At 43.6% G+C, this 12,988-nt stretch overlaps 1 protein-coding gene across 2 annotated transcripts in view; it reads left to right on the plus strand.

The window, feature by feature from the left end:
- Positions 1-12,988, plus strand: part of ARL1 (ARF like GTPase 1) — a 197,768-nt gene that overhangs the window by 154,189 nt on the left and 30,591 nt on the right. For both annotated transcript variants that reach the window (XM_085653316.1, XM_085653317.1), the window contains one exon: positions 2,123-2,301. In XM_085653316.1, the coding sequence (XP_085509442.1) occupies positions 2,123-2,301 (179 nt within the window). The remainder of the gene's footprint in view (positions 1-2,122; positions 2,302-12,988) is intronic.

Consider the following 12,988-nt stretch of genomic DNA (forward strand, 5'->3'; position numbering starts at 1 on the left):
CATTTAGAGCTGCAGAGTTGTACACGCCCACCCGCCTCCCCGGCTACCTGTATCCGTTCCAGTCCATCTTATTTAGATACAACACACATGGGTTTCTCACTGTTATTACTACGCTCCATCATTTCCATGTTGGCGAAAAACAATCTGAGGATGGAGCCGAAGCCCATGCGCAGTACGGACCGAAGGAGGAGTCACCGAACTCGTGACTTCCAAAGACTGTCCAAAGAACAAAAACAAACTGCAAACATCCGGGCCCAACACCAGATGGCGATCTATGCTAAGTGTACAACTCTGCAGCTCTAAATGCCAAGAACAGATGCATACTGGTAAGTAGCATATTCCGTTTTTACCTTCAACATGTTGCTTAGGAGGATATAGTCATAACGTAAGCCAGAATTTTACTTGTACAGTGAAAAGCTGTTGCTTCTCTTCCACTTGCATACAAACAAAAGCACCAGAGCCATCTCTGCACTGAAACCTGGCTTATGTAATATATCTCAATCTAGAATACACAAGAAGCTCACCTAAAAACACAGTCCAAACACTAACAGCGAGAGTCTTGTTCTGGGCAATAAAATTCCCCATTCAACTCTTTGGAAGAACTACATTGTCTTCATATTTCAGACTGCATTGACAATTCGTAAAGACTGCATCGTACCTCGTGACCAGATTCCTTCACATAGAGCTTTCCTATGGTTTACTGCCATGCACGACTAAAATGAAAGTAGGGGAGGAACGAGAATCAGAATTCAGCTCTTTAGAACTCACTTCACTCTTCTCTCCATTCGTCCCCGATTTCCTGCTTTCCAAAATGATCCTTAAAGCGGCCTTATTCAAGAAGTAGTTTAATTGCTGAATTCCAAACTCTTTCCAGCCTTTCTATGGAGGTCCAATAGTTAACCAATATTCCCTTTTTTTAACCCTTCCACACCTTATCATTGTTTGTCCCTCTTTTTCCTTCCTTTAGTCAATGTTGGGTGTTTAGCAAGGGACACTATATAAAGCAAATGATTATTTAACATATCCTTACTTCTCAGAGACTGTTTCTGTGGTGACAGTTCAATATTATTTCAATGAGAGTTGTAAAACAGCTGGTTTAGCCAATTCCTACCTGTGAAATGAAGACCCCTGGAATATTGCCACCTTGTGGCAAGTTTGTTGGACCAATATAATCCTTGAATTCCATCTCTCCGCTTATGAACCATGCAAGGTGGTGCTCCATACACATAATAAGTTGCAAATATTTTGTTTGGATTTCCATCAAACAAAACAATTACTCTTCTTTCCAAGCCTTCACCCCAGTAAAGCTTAAAAGTGACACAATATTTACCATATGAAATCAGCTTTTAGGCTTTAAAGCTCGAGAGGACAAATAACATAATACCTTCCATTAGTTTGTTGAAAGCACACAAGTCAAGGAATATTTGAGGCTTGTGTAGCATCCTGTATTGTTTCTTGCTCCCACCTCCATTGATATGCAGTGTTTCCTCAGCTGTGCTCATTCAACTAAGTTACGAGAAGCATATGCAACCAGATCTGGACATTAGCGAAGTGGCAAGAGACACGATTTACATGTATTCTGTAAAGAGTACACCTTGTTGCCTCAGCCAGGAATTATGAAAGTTTACTTGTTAGTTTGACAAAGACTTGAGGTCATACTGTCTTCATCTCGCAAAATGTACTTTGTTTTTTAATCTGTTCTCACATACTGGTATTTGCAGAGACACAAACCTAAAAGCAAAGAAAAGTTGCATGCAGAGTAACCCTGGTATCTTCTTTCTTGCACACTTTTCGCTTTATCATCCCCCAACCTACTTTTATCTTCTAGCAAATAGATCTTCTGTCCTCAACATCTGGAAACTAAATGGAGTTCTTCCAGCACATAAGTGAAGTAGTAATCACCTAAAGATCATGCAAACAGCAACAAGTCTTTCCTCATCATATCACATGGTGCTGCGAGTTTCCACATGTTGGAAATGCTAGTGCTTCTAAGGACTGAGCAAATTACAGCAATTATCGTTCCTCTCTATCGTCAATGACTGTTGCATATTTGTTTTGAAATGATTTCAGCTTCTTGCAGCATTCTGATTATACTGTAAAATTTGTTGTTGATTTTATGCAGGAAGAAGAACTTAAGAAAGCTATTTTAGTGGTGTTTGCAAACAAACAGGATATGGAGCAGGCAATGACCCCCACGGAGGTGGCAAATTCATTGGGCCTTCCGGCTTTGAAGGACAAGAAGTGGCAGATTTTTAAGACCTCTGCAACCAAAGGCACTGGACTTGATGAAGCAATGGAATGGCAAGTATTGATTTAAACATTTTAGTGTATTTATTGTAAACATATATCTCCAATTCTAATGAGAGCAATCAAACAATTTGTTAGACGATATGAATTATCTTAAATTCACCTGTCTCTCAACCCATTATAATTTTTAAAGTTGACTTTAAAAAAAAAAAAAGTATGCTTATTAGACATTTTTGAGAGTCAGTAAAGGGCTCTTGGATTTGTTCTACCAGTTTACTGCACCCACATCTGGTAATCCATGACACTAAAAAAACAGTATGTATACACATGCCACAAAGTAATACGTTTTAAAAGAAACAGCTTACGTTTCTGACTTCTGAGACTGGTTAATTACTTGAGTCCATCTCACCCAGCAGTGCTGTGTTCAAACCTAATGTTTAGGGGAAAAACAGCATGGCACAAAAGTTAAAAACAAAACCTTTTTTTCAGATTAGTTTTTTTGCCACACAGGTTTTCTTTGTGTTTCAGTACGTTGGCGCTGAGCTTGACTAGGCTACTGCGTGCTGTGATTAACTAATAAATACTTTATTAAAATCATCTTAAGTCCAACAACATTTCTTAAAGTGAGCCTTATGTGTGGAGATTTAAATGTACTTTGTCAGTGTAATAAATATATCACATCCAAGAGAGCTTGTGAGTTGATAATAGTTCGTAGCAAGTACTGTAAGATACAACAATGAAAGTAGCTGTCAGATGATGCTTTCCATTCTTCTGATGGGGTGTGAAGAAGGTTTAAAGTTTTTCCGGAAGGGCATGAGGCATAGTACAAAGTGGATGTCTCCTGGTTGATAGTTTCACATTCTTGGTGCCCAGCGAGCTTATGTTCTCTTTTTACAGTCACCAAAATGTTTCGCAACCTATTTGAAATAACGACTAGCAGTACTTCGTTCAGCTTTTGAACAAACTCTTTACCCGCTTCCTTTTTCAACAATCACTGATACATTTAATGTGTGTGGCTTCTTTAAAGTGTATATTATTTGCTGTCATTCTTTAAAGGGGGGGGTGTGGGGGGTTTATTGATTGAGTGTAAAGATAGATGGTTCAGTGTAGAATGAATGAAGGCAGGCATACAGCGAATGGTGGTTGATTGCATCATTGTTCAACGTTTAAGCAGTATCCCACACACTAGTGCTGTGTAATACTCCCAAGAGTTCTGAAAACGTGGTGGAAGCCAGACCTGAAAACCTGTAAATCATGCAGGTATGAGCCTCAAGAACAGAAGTGAAGGGACGGTCTAAAACTAAAGAATAAGTGACTTCCGATTTGTCACCTTGTGAATTTCTCCAGGCATCAGATTGGATCCAAAAACTTTTGCAATAGCTACTGTGCATGGGCATGTGGTGCTGTTGGCCTACATCCCTACTTTTTGCTACCAGACATCACAACACACAGCTGCTTATAGAGGTCACGCCTGCGCGCAAATGTCAGTTTGTCAGTTTGTCAGTTTGTCTAGGTCTGATGTTGGCCTAGACAGTTACATTTTTTGTAAATAAAGTAATGACTCTATGGGGATTTGGCTTTTTTCTTTTTTAACCCTAATACAGCCTGCAATACTGAATGGAATGACAACCAAATTTTGCAGAAAGGTAGTAGCTTGAGAGTTATTAAAAAAAGAAAAATGTGTACATCCAGGGACGAGGCTTCTCGGGTCCTGAGGCAAAGCAGGGTCCTGAATGGCTGGCCGCAACCTGAAAGGAAAGTTGTGGTCCCTGTTTTGTTTCTCGGCCGGCTGGGGGAGAAATAGAGTGGAAAAATAACATAAGGGGTCAGGATAGAGGTCTTCTGACCAAATAGGACACATGGAGGGGTCTGTAAAGGAACCCTCATGGCCCAAAAATTGCCTGCATGGTTTTTTGGGAGGGGGGGGGGGGGGGGGGGGGCAAAGCACGGATTTGTGGCGCTCAGCGCAACCCCACAGTAAATCCGCAGTGGATCTGAAACTCAAGGGGGGAGAAAAAAAACTTCACTCACACACCAAACCTCCGCCGCGCACGACCAAAGGCCTTGTGTGGTGTTGGGTGATTGTGGGGGTGGAGGGGTGGGCCCATGCTCAAAGGCCCCTACTGTGCATGCTACACTGTGAAAAGTGACTTTTGCTCATAACTGAAACCATAGGCCCCTACGGTTCATACATTGGTAAGTCTGCTCATAGTCTGTGGTCACTTTCATATTCTACAACATTTACTTGGCTAGTCTGTGTATAAGCATTGCTACGCAGCCTCCGTCTGCTACTGCTTAGGGACACTTTCAGGTTGCCTACCATCAACGCCCTGGATATCTATCTGCCGAGTGTTCATATTGTAATATCATCCAAGAGTCGGTAGGTGCTGCAGCTTTGTGTTTCTTCTGTTGTCCACCCTTGTGCAATGCTGTGGTGCCATAAGACCAGAGGGCCAGTGCTTAAGAGTGCTTCCCGCAACACACGTAAATTGTTCTCCAAGGTACTCTTGCCTCAAAGTATTGTCCCTGATAAAGTAACCACCACCATCATCAGGGGATGTTAAGTAGAGCAATATTTCAGAGTATTTTCTAAATCCTAGTCCATCCCCAATTTGACTCGACTAGTTTTCAATTGTAATAATTGTTTTATTGTAATCTCTAATTTCACTTTGCAAGGTAAAGTATATGGTTTCTCTGTGCACAAGGCTCTCGTGGGGCCACCATATTGTGCATTTATGTGCATGCACTGTTCAACAGCCAGACCGTGCTCACACATAGGTGTCTATCTTCAATGATTTTTGTTAAATGGCTCGCTCTGGTGAACATTTTCGATGTCTTTTGTAATAAAGTTACACTTGTGAAGGAAATCGGCATAAGCAAAGTAAAAAGGGAGGCACCAGACCTATTGTCTTTGCCAGTGCTAGTTTCCCATGCCCTCAGACATGGAGAGCGGCTGACAAAACTGAATGTGGACTGTCAGTGTGCAAACCTGAACATGGGATTTTATCAACTCTGAAAGCTCAACTCCACAGAAGGTGGTGGTGTGCGGGCTGTGAGGAATCTGCGGTTAAGTGTATCCACCAGGAAGAACATTAAGCCTTACCAAAGGTAAGTAACTTATTGTATTGGTAGATACTTCTAGCCTTAGATTCTTCACCTTGTGAATGTGTACCAATGTAATTCCTCCCTTTCAAGGAGATGGTTATGGGGAGTAAGCTTACACCAGGAAGTCCTGCCCGAACTGGCAAAATGGCCCTCCCTGTAGACTCGCAGATCAAATCAGTAGAACCTGGTGAAGGTATGGACAGATGCCAACATGAACATGGCTGCGTTGGCAGATGTTCAGAACAGGAACACCCCGAGTCAAAGTTGTATTTGCTGATTTTGCCTGGGAGGATACTTTTTAGCCAAAAGGCATAACCGTTTGATGCAATGATAATCCATTAAGATCATGCCTGCCTCTGGGGATACCTTGCCTGTTTTTTTGCACCAGCGAAATCTACAAACACCTGATCATCAACACGGTACTCCTTGGGCTTATTGATATAAAAACTAAGGGCATGCTGTTGATCCAGCTGAGGTAATCCCAACTTCTCTTTAGATGGGTGAGGTGGGGAAATGAACACCGGGATTGGAATGGATTTTCTCACATGGATAGGTGACACCACTTTTAGAAGTAAAGCTGCACATGTCCAAAGCATAAGCCTGTCGAGTAAAGGTAATATGCAGTGACAGAATTAGTAAAGCCTGGAGCTCACTGTCTCAATAGACAGACAGTCAATAGTCAAGGTACAGCTGCAAAAAGGCTTGAAGGGAACAAAGCCTTGCTGGGCCAAAGACAATACAAATAAAAGAACGTTAGTCAATTTTGCCTCAGGTGGTCGTTCTGCTTTTTCTCACACGAGTTAAGAAATCTAGTCTATCACCCTAAATATATGGGCTTGATAGATAGTCGATGGGCAGGCAGATTGAAATCCATGACTTATGACAGAAGGTTGAACACCCTTAGCTCATTCTGCTCAGTTTCCATAGATTAAGGTGTATATTGTGGCGGTTCGGGTGTAGCACTCTGCCATGCTCGTGGGACAGTAGATCCTTGCACAGAAGAAGACTTGGAGGACAAATGCATAGCATCAGGAGTTTTGAGTACCAGTCCCTCTGAGCCTAATCCAGAGCCACTAATTTGCTGTGCTCAGTCCCATCTGGCATTCTTCAGGACCCGTGTGATCAGAGGCAACGATGGTAAGGCTGCAGTGCCACAGTAGGCAAAACAGATCCCCTACTGACTCCAGGTGGGAAAAGTGCAAAACACTGGGTAACTTGCAAATGCAGCAAAAGGTCTGTTAAGGACATGCTCCCACAGGGCAAAGATGCACTATGCCACCTCGAGGTGCAGACTCTACTCATGGTGAGCAAGACCACATCATCTGAGTCTTTTTGCTGTCATGGTGAGGGATCCCGTTAGATGATTGACCATCAGGGAGATCATGAGAAGTGACCACCATCACCACAATCACAATGCCTGCCGATAGAACACATGCTCCACATCGTCTTGCTTGTTGCAGTTTCACACGGTGGTCGTGTTAGCCATTGGTACCTGAATTGACCATCCCTTGACGGAAGGCAGAAAGCTCTTGAGAGCCAGTCAGATGGCTCACAGTGCCAGTAGATTTACGTGATGACGCTGCTCCACCTGAGAACAGAAAACCTCAGATCTCCTTACCATCCAAGCAATTGGGAGATAACACAATCAAGAAATTACACCTTCATGTTGCCTCGTTAGAGATGCATAATCTTTTCCAAGAGGTTTTCCCAGTGGTGGGCCCACTGTAGGCACAGCTTCCATTGAAGGCCCCGCATGAGCCACAGAGCCTGAGGCACCAGCAGGGTGCATGATGGTAGTAAAGAAGAAGCTGCAGAATATGCAGGGCTGGATGAGTACCTCTCGTCTGAAACATCAGTTTCATAGCTTGAATGTCTCCGACTCACTGCAAAGGTCTTTGCCTTCAAGGTGACCATGTTCTAGATCGCCCCAATGCAGTCCTGTCTCTAAGTTGAGCAGAAGAAGAGATTTGGACTAGTTGATGGAAAACCCTAGCAGTGACATTTTGCTCTGCAGGTGATCTGACTCTAGCTGAGGTGACATGACCGTCAATATCCAGCTATAAAGGTACATTAATACAATGTTACCTTGGCCGGCGAAAATGGGCCACAACCACCAACATGAACTTAGTTAAGCTCTAATGGGCCGATGTAGGGCTGAAAAGCAGGGCGTTGAAATAAAAGTGGTTGCTGTCACTACAAAGTGGAGATATGTCTTGTGGGACTGCAGGACTGGCGCAGGAAAGCGTGTGTTCTTTAGGTTCAGGGACACCATCCAGTATTAGCGATTCAAGGGCAGCAGTGAGTGTCATGATTTGGAACTTCTCTTTATTGAGAAACAAGTTCCACAACCTGTGGTCTCTAATCTGCCTTGCCCATTAGGGGAGAAGGCTTAGTCAACTTGGACAAGGTCTAAAGCCTACTGGTCTAGCATGATGAAGAAACAATCTTTTAGTCAGTGTTGAATCCGGTTGAGCCCCCCCCTCCCCTTCCATCCAGGTGCATTTGTCCAGTCCAGTGTGAGCTTAAGTGGTTTTGATATGTTGTCTTGAAGAGGAGAAGCACTGGCGCTGCCTCTGTTGTCCTCATCCCTTGCGTCCTCCTTTGCCCCTAGCACCACAAAAATATCTCCTTGGACTCCTGTATCGGCTGTGAAGGCTGATGCTAACGGAAGGCCAAACCTTTAGGATAACCCCTGAGCCTGATGTACTGCTGATGGAGTCAGCTTGTAGATGAAGTCCCGTGAGCACTCTGTTGCCTTGCTATTTTAAATGTAATTTTGGGGTGAATCAGAGTTGTCACCAAAAAACCTAGCTCCCTCACAGGGCATGTCCATAAAGTATGACTGGACGTCTCCAGAAAACTGGATTCAGCACACCTAGACATGTTGTCTGGTAATGGTGTTTCCTCCAATGACACAGGCAGCTTCATCAGCAGTTGAAGCCTGAAAGTAAGACCTGCCTGCCACATCCTGAACTTTCTGAGTAGGGGAGTTACCCAGATCTTCATTAGCAAGGGCAAACAGCATAATGCCAGACTGCCTGAGAAAGCTTTCTTGCCTATTGTATCAGTACATTAAGTCTCTCATGCAGTGATCATAAGAGATCTCGATTGACTTTACAGGTAGAAGCTTACGCCACAAGGCTCAAAGGTATAGGGTGCTGAATCCAGAATTTTTCCCCCACCCGCAAATGGACTAAGGTGTCTAAGGTAGGGTGGACTCACCGCTGAGGCTGAAATGAGTTTTGTCTCCGAAGCCAAAATCAGGTCAACCACATCCTCATTGAATGGCAACAGAGGCTTCAGAGTGGAATATCCTGGCTTAAGTATCTCTGTCAAAATATTTAATTTGGTCTCCTGCCTCCAGAGAGGCACATCCAACACACCTTCTGTCCTCTGTACCACAACAGACAAAAAGGCACTTGCCTCAGTCAGGTGTCCCAGAGTAGAATCTAAAGCAAATTCAGGGGAAGAATCAAGGCAGCTGGTAATTTGTAGCTCATGGTATAGATTAGCATCTGGGTATTGAATGTATCATGAGCTGTGAGCGCTATGCAGTGGAATATGGGCGATCACCTGGCAATAGGAATTCCAGAGAATCATATGTTGACCGCCACAGAGGGTTAAAGTGACTCTTCAAGACCAAACAGCACTGGGACTACCTATACCGCAGGTCCGAATTAACACCTTTGAACAAATAATGGAGACTTTCCAAAAGTTTGTTCCGCAACTGCAACCTCACTACATGGTTCTTTACAGGCAGCAATACCTCTGATGCCTCAACAGCACCCACATTTCAGCCACCAGTGGTCGTGCCTCCTCGGTCACCTTGGTTTCCAGGGTAGCCTCCACCACTTGCAGCCTCTATAGGACCCCCAAACCCTGAGAAAACAATAGGATACCAGACGTTGCAATAATGTGTCTTGCATTCCATTCTAAACTAAATCGTAGTAGGAAAGGATATACAAAAACCCAGTCCCATTTGCAATCCTGACCGGGAAAAGAGGTGTTCAGAAAACTTCTGAATGAGGGTCAGCTCATCATTGCAACCTCCATAAAGCAGCCAATGCACTAGCCATTCAAAAACGATATGAAAACCAGATGTGGCATGACATTTCTCCTCAAGTCAAATTCATCCCCAAGGATGGGAAGAACAAAACCAAAGCCATTGTTAGAGATGAACACCGCCAAAGCTATAAAAGATGCAGCCATGGATTTATCAAGTGTATGCTGCAGTATGTAGAAGGCAGTGATGATCTAAACCCATCCACTTCCACCTTGAGGTGCAAGTCCATCTTCTTCAGATTCCTTGTGACAGGTAGACACTGTTTGGGAAACATGTTGACAAAGCTGTGCAATTGATACTACCAGAAACACACACACCCTTCTTTCCCTGTTCAAGTGAACTGCTCTTTGTGGCCCCTGAAGATAACCAGGATTTAGAATCAGTTCTGCACAGTATGGTGGTCAACGCAGACAATATTACCCCGACAGGCAGTAAAGATACAATCAGTGTTGCACCTCTGTCAAATGCCAATAACATCAACCATGCTAGTGGCCTTCTGGCAAAAAGAGAACACCAAGTGTGCCTGGATTCCTAATGCTGCCCCCACTCAGGCTAAGGGGAAGGAGGTATCGCACTTTGCATCTGAAAAGAGGAAGATCACAGCTGGGTGCTACTAGCTGTGGAATAGGGGCACATGCTGGAATTTGTCCAAAAACACACTTGGGTCTCCACCAGCAAAGGAACATCACATCTTCACCTTCTTCAAAAATGTTATTGAAAAAGTTCCCAACCCCTGAGAAACTTGGCCTTCTACTCTAGATTATTTCCATTGAAAAAGAAGACATGGGGATGGTGACCAATTTTGGACCTTCAGAAACTCAACAAGTCCCCCAAAAAGCAGTCTTAGAGATGTTAATGATTGTCTGGTGAAAGTGCCCTCGATGATTATCTTGTGCCACCTGAAAGTCTTTCAATTTATCACCTAGGCCTGGCACTCCACGTAGAAAAGTATTCTGTGTGCCCCGCTACAATGCTCCAGGTTTTGGAAGCAGTCCTGGGCACAAAAACAATGCTTGGCAAAGCATTTCCATCGGCAAAGCACTTCACAAAAATACAGGTAATTGCAGCATACCTTTGCAGGTGCCACACAATCAATCAGAACATACATCTCAATGTTGACTCTTATGTCATCATGCATAGGGCTTATTCTATTGTGCCACATGTGCATGAGACTGACCGATCCAACAGGAGTTGGATCTCCTGTTGCAACAAGTGATTGACTTATGAGGCAGTGACTTCAGTCACTCATCGCCTCAGACAAGCTAAACTGTGATACAGATTTTCAGAAAACCTCAACGCAGGCCTCCCGTCTACCTACACATGGCAGGATCCTCATGGCAACATATTCCTCAATGTAAGATGGGTTGGGGGGGGGGAGCTTAAATCCGGTGCAAACCAAGGGAGTGATGTGGGGGGGAGGAAAAATCCGGAAAAATCCTTCCACCCCAATGTTATCACAATTTCCTCTCATTCCCAGGGCTCTACGGAAAGCCAAGACAAAGTCATGTTCGTTAAAACTGATGGCACGTTTGAACTGGTGGACTCAGGCCAGGGACTAGATGATATGTCAGTTCAGACTTTTGTTTTACGTTTTTGGGACACATAGTGGGCGGACTGCTCCTCTTTTTTTTTTCTTGGAACTACAATTGCCCATCGCTTGTCTCCCCGACCCCCCCCCCCCCCCCACTCTTCCTCCCTTTGTTCTCCCGCCTCTCCCACACTCCTCCTTCCTTTTTTCTTTCAATGTTAAAGTTCTACAACTTATTTTATTCTATCAAAGAGCTCTTCTATGAGATGAAGCGCATTACTGTATTTTTGACTCTGACGGCTTTGCCAGATACATGAGCATGCGGTTACCCACCCAGTGTAAAGTTGATGTTCTGTGTTTACATTGCGATTCATCGTCTTTTGTTGTTATTTCTTCAATGCACACTGCAAAACCTAAAAAAGTTCATTAAAAAGACTGTTGGGTCCAGCATGGCCACACTAGTTTTGGTACATGGGCTCGATTCACCTAAAACATCTTTCCAGGAATGATGGCCAAGTCCTACATCATGACTTCAAAATCACTGAACTGGGCCACCAAGAATTCGGCTATTCATACTTCTTGGCAGACTGCAGAACAATACTGGCGCAAGCCTAAATGATGGCCAAGACCTACAGTGCCAAGTGGAAAGTTTCTATAGGAATGGAGTACTAAATCCCATTTCTACACAGCTGCACCAAAGGATGACTTTCCTTCTCCACTCAGTGGGGAAAATATTAAGTATTCTTATATTAAGTACTTCTAGCAGCGATGTTGTGGTTCAGGCGGTCTGAGGATGCTTCATCCTTATTTGATCAAAGAATCATCACACAGTTTGTGAAAGGACTTTTCATAACTTTCTCCACCGTTCAATGCCCAGTCATGCCATGGAAACAGAACAGAGTGCTCAATCACCTGATGTTCCCGCCCTTTGAGCTAACCCAAATGTCTCTCATATGTCTTATAAGGATAGTGGGGGAACTCACAAGTCTTAATGATAATGGAACCATATTGAAACTTCATGAAAGACCAGATCAACTTGCTCACAATCTAAAGTTCTCTCGACTTCCATTTAAACAAACCTGTTGTTTTTAGATATTTTTACCCAAATCCATTGACACTGGTTGAGGGGGCAGTGCGCTTGGTGTATAGATGTAGGTGCATTTTACATAGGTGAAAACAAGCTTTATGTTCAGTCGACCAACTTTTTATTGCCATGGAGGGCATTGCCTTCAGGCTCCCAGCCTGCATTACTTTCTGCCACAAGAAACCAAAACATCTGTTTGGGGGTAGGATAAAGGCACATGCCATTAGAAGCATGCCAGTGACAGCTCCACTTTGTACAGGAGTGCTGATCTTGAACATCTGCCAAGCAGCATGTGGAACAGAAGGCACACGTTCAACTGTACTTAAATTCTGCTGTTCACTCATCAATGGGCCAAGCAGTGCCCCTCGCGGGGGGGTTGGGGGGGGTTGATTGATTGGTTGGTTAGCGATCTCAGCACTTACACTTCATTGGCTGCCGTTTGGGTTGTATCAAATTAGGTGGACGTGCTTCTAAAGGAAATTGGTCCTCTGGTCATTTCAACACTGTTTATTGCTGTTTAAAAAATACCGGGGATTCCCAGCTTGGGTCATGGAATGATTCAAGGATGTGAATCTATGAAAGATGGCAACACTCGAGAATGAGAGTTCCAGGAAAGTATCTATTTTCTTCTGCAATGATATTCAAATTTGGTGCATTTTCATTCAGCCGTTTTTGGGGCTATGCACTAAGAAAGTTTTCCAGTGTTAATTTACTAAGCTTAGGAAAGTTAGTGTTTTCTGCTACCTAATATTAATTTTGAACTGCATGATCAGTAGGGAACAAATTTGGCATCCTCAGGGCATAGGTTTGAGGGTGGCTTCGACCACATTAGGTACAGTTTGATCAAGGAGAAAAAGAGTTACTAAGAGATTAAAAAGGATATTTCCAACAGAGGAAGGTTGTAAACTGGCCCTCCGAGAAGTGACTGCTTCGGTTATATAAACATAAATGACATATAGAT

Source organism: Triturus cristatus, chromosome 4_1 (genome assembly GCF_964204655.1).
Source record: "Triturus cristatus chromosome 4_1, aTriCri1.1, whole genome shotgun sequence".
NCBI lineage: Eukaryota > Metazoa > Chordata > Amphibia > Caudata > Salamandridae > Triturus > Triturus cristatus.